Source organism: Silene latifolia, chromosome 11, assembly GCF_048544455.1.
Source record: "Silene latifolia isolate original U9 population chromosome 11, ASM4854445v1, whole genome shotgun sequence".
In the NCBI taxonomy this organism is placed as follows: domain Eukaryota; kingdom Viridiplantae; phylum Streptophyta; class Magnoliopsida; order Caryophyllales; family Caryophyllaceae; genus Silene; species Silene latifolia.
The window spans coordinates 193274115-193282504 of record NC_133536.1 but is presented as its reverse complement, the minus strand read 5'-3'; the positions used below and the strand labels follow the sequence as shown (position 1 = coordinate 193282504).

Below are 8390 nucleotides of genomic sequence, written 5' to 3'. Positions count from 1 at the left end.
GGTCTTTGGGACGACGAATTTGAAGGGATCTTTAATCCCTACATTGGGCATGCCATCGATCACGATCAACAACAAGGGCCACGGTCTATTGAGGACCTCTACCACAACAATGAACAAGCTTTTGATTACTTTTTCAAGGTGTTAAGCAACATCAACAACACCTTGAACATGCCCCCTTGACATCTCATCAAGAATGAGAGTTTGGTGGAGTCCTCCCTAAACCACCACTTGTAAATATTTCTAACTCCCTAACTTACTTTTCATTTTTTGTATTGCATTTTTGTCATTTTTGGATTTTATTTACTTTGATCAAAATAATTTTCATGAAAAGAGAGAAGTGAGGGAGGGATTAACAATTTTAAATTGATGTGTAGTGTTTTACCTTAGTGTGGGGATGGCAATTGCCTAGGGTATTCATGCCTTAGTAGTGCCCCCACAATGAAGAACACAAGATTTGAAAGAAAGAAAGAAAGAATGATAAGGGAAATGCATTGTGCGCGAATGAAGCGAATCCGGGTACAAAGGACAAGGATCCGAGCGGATTCCTGAGAATCCGCCCGTCTGAAGACATCCGAGCGTCCCCGCCGAGAAGACGCCCGTCTTGGGCTGTCTTTGAAATTACAAATTTCTTGTCGTCGAAGAATCCGAGCGGATTCCGGAAAGACGCCCGTCTCACGTAATCCGTCCGTCTTTTGACAAAGACGCCCGTCTTGAAGTCGAAGAAAAACAAGGAAAATTCTCTCGGATAGGAATCCGTCCGTCCTGACAAGAATCCGCCCGTCCCATCTCAAAGAATCCGAGCGGATTCCCCAGAATCCGCCCGTCTCTAGGCGGGATTTTGAAAAATTTTGAAGCTGAAGAATCCGCACGGATTGCGCCCAATCCGCACGGATTGCCCCTGCGTCTTCAAAAATGTCGAGCTCTTTAAATACCCATCCCACCTTCATTCATTCATTCATTCATTCATAAACACTACCCTCAACATCAAAACCCTCATCCTCTCCATCTCAAAAACAAAAACCCTCATCAAAACTCACCAAAATCAAATCAAACCATCCTTCAAACAACAAATTAATCACTCCATCTTCATCAACAAACAAAACCAAGCACAAAATCTTCACCTTTGAGTCGATTTTTGTTCTCATAAAGGCAAAGCCTTTCACCTTCAAATCGATTTGGGCATTCTACAAATTGAAGATTTTTGACTCTTTACTTGGTTAGCTCATCAAATGGCAAGAACAAAGGGAGCAACAAAGGCAACAAAGGCACCAAAAGCAAAGGCTCTCTCTCAAAGGCAAAAAGCTCTACAAACAAAGAAAGCTATGGCAATGGTGGTAGCAACACCAAGCTTGGAAGTGCAACCACAACAACAACAAATTTCTATGGAAGCATCACCTTCTACTCCGGTAATTAACCAACTCTTGCATTATCCGGAGGTAACTTTCATTTCCGATGCCCATAGAGATACATTTGTCAAGTTTGCTATGAAACAAATCCAATCCACCAAATTCATATGTCAAGATGCTTTAGAGAAGTTAGGTGTTCTTGAACAAACAAGAGTCTTTTTCAATGCCATGGGTTTGAAGAAATTGTTTGAAATGAAGGAAGTAACATACCCCTCCCTTGTTTTGGAATTCTTAAGTTCTTTAAAAGTGACAAAAGTTGAGAATAGGGAAAATATTGAGTTTCGTCTAGCTAACACTAGTAGACGCATTACCTTTCCGGAATTGGGTAAAATTTTGGGTCTTAGCGATGAACATAAATATTATAAGCAATATGGGAAGTATGACCCCGAGCCTCTTTGGGAGGCAATCTCCGGGAAGAAATTTGAAGATTTTCATGCTTGTCGTTCTCTTTTGGTCCATCATCCGGGCATAAGAGTATGGCACAAAGTTGTGGGAAATACCATAATTGCTAGGAAAGACACCAATCATTTTACGGGACTCGATTTTATTCTCCTTGAATCAACTTTGAATATTGGAAGAATTCATACCAAGCCTTATAATTCTTTGAGGCTATTGGTTGATAGATGGCTCCATATAGATAGTGGGAAGAAGGGTCAAACCGTTATTGTTAATGGCGGCCTTGTCACGGTCCTAGCCAAGCACTTTGATCCTAATTTCAATAAGGATAGCAAGTACAAGGCAAAGGAAGGTGGCCATCTTATTGATATGTCCACCATGATTAACAAGTTTAAGTGGGTTGCTCACAATCCCCTTGACACCAAATTTGGGTGGCTTACTAGTGAGGCTCGATCATTCACCTTACCCGCAAAGATTTTGCCTCTTAGTGTCCACCGGACCAACTATTTACTTCCCTATCCAAGGAAGCCGAGTACATCATTCAACAACAAAAGGGTGATCATGAAACTCCCTCCTCTTCCATTGTCATACCGCCTTACCCCTTTGAATATGAAGAGTTCAAACCGCAAGGAATTGAAATTGGAAAAGACTATGTAACTCTTCTTATGCAAGCCATGCACAAGCAAGCTTATGAAGATCGGAAGAATGCTTATTTGGCTCAATATCCTCCCCTCTTACATCTAGCTAGGCAAGGACTCCTTGATCCATCTTGTCCTTTGCCTAGTTGGGCGGATAAAGAAGCCTTATTTCCGGGTGCATCTAGGGACGTGGTGGAAGACAATGAGGTTGTTGGAAATGGTGAAGAATTTGATGATAACATTGAGGAAGAAGCAAGTGGAGATGAAGAAAGAGATGGTGAAGATGATGATGAAGAAAGCAATGAAGAAAGTGCCAAGCAAAGTGGCAATGTGACCACTTCTCATGAGGGAAGTGGTGATGATGATAGCATGATGGAAGACTAGCCTTGGAGACTCCTACTCTCCCATGGTTTGTCTATATCTCTTTGTACTTTATTTCATTTTGATCATTGTTGGTTTAGTCCTAGCAACATCAAAGGACTCACACCTCGGTTCCATTGAGGTGTTCTTTATTGTTCCCATTTTTGAAAATCCAAAATGACAATCTTACTTCATGCATAGCATAGTGTGTGCATGAACTATACCCATGCTTTGACATTAGCAATAGTGTCTTATTTGGTTTGGGGAAGTTAATGCATACACAACGGGAGGTAATCTAAATTATCCTCTCCGTCATAACAAAAAACCATGCATCATGTAGTATAGCTTAGTGTAGAATTGCATTTAGTATAGAAAATCATGCATCATTTTGCATAATTTCCATCATTTTGGCCATTGAGGACAATGCCCATATTAGTGTGGAGATGGGAATTCTAACACTTAACTTTTATCCAAAAAACATAAAAATTGAAAAATTTCACAAAAATCATAAAAATCATAAAAATTGAAAAACCAAAAACAAGTTCATTTCCTTTGTGTATATATTATTGTATATATTGTGTTTGTTTCATCCTTGTTCACTTTGATCGACTACGCCACATCCGAGACATGAGGATATTGAAGACCGCATGGTATGATCTTTCCAATTTCCTTTTTCCTCTCTATGTTAATGACTATGTGGCTTTATTTTGATTGATGCGGTAAAACAATGTGAACTTAGGATTGCATTTAGAATATATGTCATATTAGTTGGTAGAATCATTTGCATTAGGATGTTTATATGTTAGTTGCATCATGGCATGTAGTTTGCATGGTTAGAAAAATTTTGTGAAACCGTCTACTTGGGAAGCTTGACAAGTGTATATAGGCCTTAGTAGATGCTTTTTATTCTTAAGACTTTGCTTGTTAGAATGCTTGTAAAACACCCTAGGATGTGTCATGCTAGTATCCTTTGACCCATGGTTTAAGGTCGAGTCAAGAGTACCTTGTGGTGTGATAACTCCTTGGCTACCGTTTATTCCAAGGTGACCCTTGAAACCATGCATACTTCTATCATTCATCCATGTTCTACCACATTTTTGTCAACAAAAGGGAATGGGCACAAAAAGAAATCAATTTGAGTTCAATGAAATGAAAAGAAAAGAAAAAGTTTGCAAAAATGCATCAAATGAAAAGAGGAGCAAAAATAGAACTCCTAAGCTTCAAATACAAGGCACCCTCGTTACTAATTGGGGTGACTTTGAAAATGTTCAAAAGAAAATGCAAAAAGTTGTCAAGTATTGAAATGCCAAAAATCAAAAAGAAATGGCAAGAAAGTGTTCTCAAATGTCAAATGCCAAAGAAATTGGGGGGAAAAACAAAAACAAAAGCAAACTCCCAAAATGAAACTCAATTACTATCGATCCCTTTTCCATCGTATCCATTTTTGTGCATGGTAGAGAGGGGACGACCCTTCTTCTTGTCTAGGCAAGAGGGGGAATTCCGCGATCCTCCAGTGTTTCTAACACCATAGGGAGTCTACTCTTGACAAAAGCATTTAACGATTGAGGACAAAGGTACCCTAGCTTGACACCTTTTGGAGGTGATTTATTGGTATCCTTCTAGGCTTAGTAGTTTGAACAAATTGCATCTATGAAGGATTGTGTACCCTTGAATTGCTTCCCTTGTAGATAATTTCCGCCACTTAGATGAGGAAAGTGGCTATTCTTTTTGTAGATGCATCCATTATGTGTTTTTGTGTGCTTAATGTTTGGATGTGTCGCCATTTTGGCAAGACCCACCTTGCCTTGCAAGAAGGCATCCTACCTCATGGTTGTCTTGTTGTGAGTTGAAGGGGCGGAGTGAGACCCGCTAATTGTCTCATATCGGCTATTATTATTAGGTTAGGTTAGTATCGGTCCTAGTCTTTGTCACCTCTTTACTCGGGACGAGCAAAGGTTCGGTTTGGGGATATTTGATGTGACCATAATTAGCGCATATTTAGCCCCCAAATTACCATTGTTTCCATGCTTTTTAGTGCCTATTTGGGTCATTTCTTATCTTTAGTTCTTTGTTTTGCATATTCTTTGAGATTTTGATCCCTTGGTAGGAAAGGAGTAAGAATCTTGCATTTTCATGGCAAAACGAGGCTAAATTGATCGTATCCAATGACCAAGCATCAAGGAGAGACAAGACTAGAAGGCCTTTGTACATAGTATAGTAGAAGAGCATTGTTGAGAAAAGGAGAAGAGCATTGTTGAGAAAAGGATCCTTGAGTCCCCAAGGGAATCCCCAAGGAATTCATGAAGAAAAGGGAAGAAAAGAAGGAGAAAAGATGCTGCCAGACAATCCGAACGGATTGTACACAATCCGTCCGTCCGCCAAGCACAATCCGAGCGTCCTTCAAAGGAATCCGCTCGGATTCCACCTCACCAATCCGAGCGTCTTGACCAAGAATCCGCTCGGATTCTCCAAGATAATCCGCCGTCCCGACTCCCATCCGCACGGATTGCGAAGACAAAGACGTTTTCGTTCTTCAAGCCACGATTTGAGACTCCCTTCTCTCGGACAATACCGGAGTCTCCTTGCTCAACTTAAAAAGTGTAATTACTAGTTTAGCCCTTAGTTAACCCTAATGCATCCTCCCTAATTTTCACTATAAATACCCCATTAGTCTAATTAGAGGAGCATGTTCTTCTTATCAATAGTTAGAGTAGTTAATATCAATCAAATCTCTCTTCAATATTGTAATCAAGTATTAATCAAGTTTTAATCCAAGTTCTAGTTCTTGAATCTCTCTCTTGTTCTTCATTTATTTTGGGTAATTAGAAGATTATTGGGTTTATTGGGAGATTGACAACCTTCCATCAATCATCAAGTTCTTCTATTATTCTTTGCATCTTTATTATTGGAATCATTAGTAGGTATAATCTCTTAATCCCTTTTTAATTATTGCTAATTACTTTCATTTATTCATCATGTTTCATTATGTTAGTATGATTGACAACCTTTCTAGCATGATCAATATGATAATGAGTGAGTAGTCTCTTAGCTAGGGTTTAATGGGTGATTAGGGGAAACCAACATGGGGAATGATTCATGCTTAAATTAATATGCTTTCATATCTTATTTGCTTGCTTGTTTTGATCTTAATACATGCACATGTTATATTTGATGAAATGCTAAGCCTATGAATCCTTGCATTTACTATCATCTTCTATCCTTTCAACTTGACTTGTAAGACATAACCCAACTCGAGTCTTGTTAGACCATGCATGTGTTGAGTAGGAAAGATTAAGTCGACTTTTAGGTGTTGTACAATCTAATCGATTCGGCTCCGGGACCCAAACTTTCCTAGGATTGTAAGATATAACCCAACTCGATCCATCACAACAATAATTGCTTGCTTATAATTTGAGAACATGTTTGTATGATCATATCCCATGAATCCCCTATGAACCCATGACACCCTAGTGCTTTTAATCAATTGTTTACACCCCTTATTTTATTTACCTTGCTAGTTTATTTTCATTGTTATTTTAGTTTAGTAACCTTCTACATCAACCCAATTTGTGACACCCCCTAGACACCACTAGTTACAATAGAATCTTCATTTCAATACCCGTCCCTTGGGATCCGACCTTTACTTGCCTCTTTACTAATTGTAGAGTTGTTTGTGAAGTATAAATTGTGTTTTGTATCGACCATTGACCAACGACCACATATGTTTAATTGTGAACACCAAATGGCTCCGATCAGAGGCCTTAGTCTTGTATCCTGGGACTTGATCACGAAGGAAAAATCGGCTGGAGGGCTGGGAATTCGTTCAATGAGACAAGTCAATGCAGCGTTTATGGCGAAACTGGGTTGGCGTACAATATCGGAACCAAACGCTCTTTGGGCGAGAGTACTCCGTCATAAATATTGTCAAGGAAGATGCGACTTACAAATGTTTGAGCCCAAACCTTCAAGCTCAAATGTTTGGAAAGGAATTGTTGATGCGGTCGATACTTTGAAGAAAGGCTTACATTCATCGATTGGTAATGGCAGAAAGACATACTTTTGGCGTGACTGTTGGGTTTCAAGTCGGCCTTTGATGGAGTTTTCTTTGGCAGCAGTACCCTCTGAAATTCAAAATTGTACAGTGTAAGAGATGTGGGAAGAGGGCACGGGATAGAGATGGGAAGTATCTGCGGAATTCCTTCCAACAGAATTACTACAAACGATTGCCTCCTATGAAGTTATGGGTAACATTGATAATGATGATGAATTATACTGGGAACCCACTTCATCGGGACGATTCACCATTAAGTCAGCCATACGCATTATTCGAAATGAAACGGAGGAGGAAGACGAAGCTTTTTGGAAGTTGTCGTGGAGGACATGGGCTCCCCAGCGCATTCGGCTTTTCCTATGGTTAATACTTCATGATCGGGTTATGTCGAATGTGAATAGAGCAAGAAGAGGATTCATAGATGATCCTAGTTGTGGGAGCTGTGGTGCAGTGGAAGAATCCACTTTACATATTTTACGAGATTGTCGAGAAGCAAAGAAGGTATGGAATTTATTTTCGTCCTCCATTTCGAATAATTTTTATGAGGGTACATCTCTATGCTCTTGGGTTATATCGAACTTAACGGTCCATAAGCACTCGGGTATGGACTCTTGGCCAACAGTTTTCGCTATAGTGGTTTGGTGGATTTGGCGGTGGCGGAATTGTCGCAGTTTTGATAGAGGTAGTGAGGTCCCGGAGAACGTATTCACGTTCTTAATGCAACGTGTGTGGGAAGTTCAGAATGCGAAGGAGTCGAAGGATTTGCTAGTAGATGTTAGTGTGTCGAGGTATAAGGAAATTTTTATCCGATGGATAGCTCCGCCTCATGGATGGGTTGCTCTTAATATTGATGGCGCTTCTAAGGGTAATCCCGGAATGTCAGGGGCAGGGGTGTATTTAGGGATACCGCAGGGAACATTTTGGATGCGTTCATGGAAAGATTGGGTCTCGCGACAGTGACGAGAGCGGAATTGATGGCTCTTAAAAGGGGCTTGGTCATAGCAAAGGAGAGATTGTTTCACAAACTGGTTATTCAAACCGATTCTCAACCTATCATTAATTTGTTGAAAGCGGTGGATATATTACCTTCCGCTCATGCTCACATTGTCCAAATATGCAAATGCTTCCTCAATGACCATCCGGAGATAGTCGAGATCCACCATATTTATAGGGAGTCGAATGCGTGTGCAGACTGGCTAGCTAATGTTGGAGTGAACCAGAGGCAGCAGGTGGTCGTTTGGGAACCTGATGGTATACCGAACCATTTGTTTCGGTTGATGCAACAAGATGTTGGAGGGGTATCATGGCCTAGGCTTGTCCCGTTTTATGCTTCTTAATTTCTGTCTCTGTTGTTTAGTTTCTAGTAGTCAGTGTTCTTGTCTTTTATGGGTTCTACCCCGCTTCGTGTAACCAAAAAAAATCTAATTGAGAATATAAACGAACGCGTGCAATTAAACTAACCCCGTGCATTGCACGGGTGTCAAAACTAGTTTACCTTTAAAAAGCATTACAAACTCAATATTATCGATTATTTAAATC

At 40.1% G+C, this 8390-nt stretch overlaps 1 protein-coding gene across 1 annotated transcript; it reads left to right on the top strand.

Moving 5' to 3' along the window:
• The first annotated feature begins 7825 nt into the window (after positions 1-7825).
• Positions 7826-8188, top strand: LOC141614539 (uncharacterized). Its single transcript, XM_074433284.1, has one exon. It carries the CDS (start codon positions 7826-7828, stop codon positions 8186-8188), a length of 363 nt encoding a protein of 120 aa, XP_074289385.1.
• Positions 8189-8390: the final 202 nt, after the last annotated feature.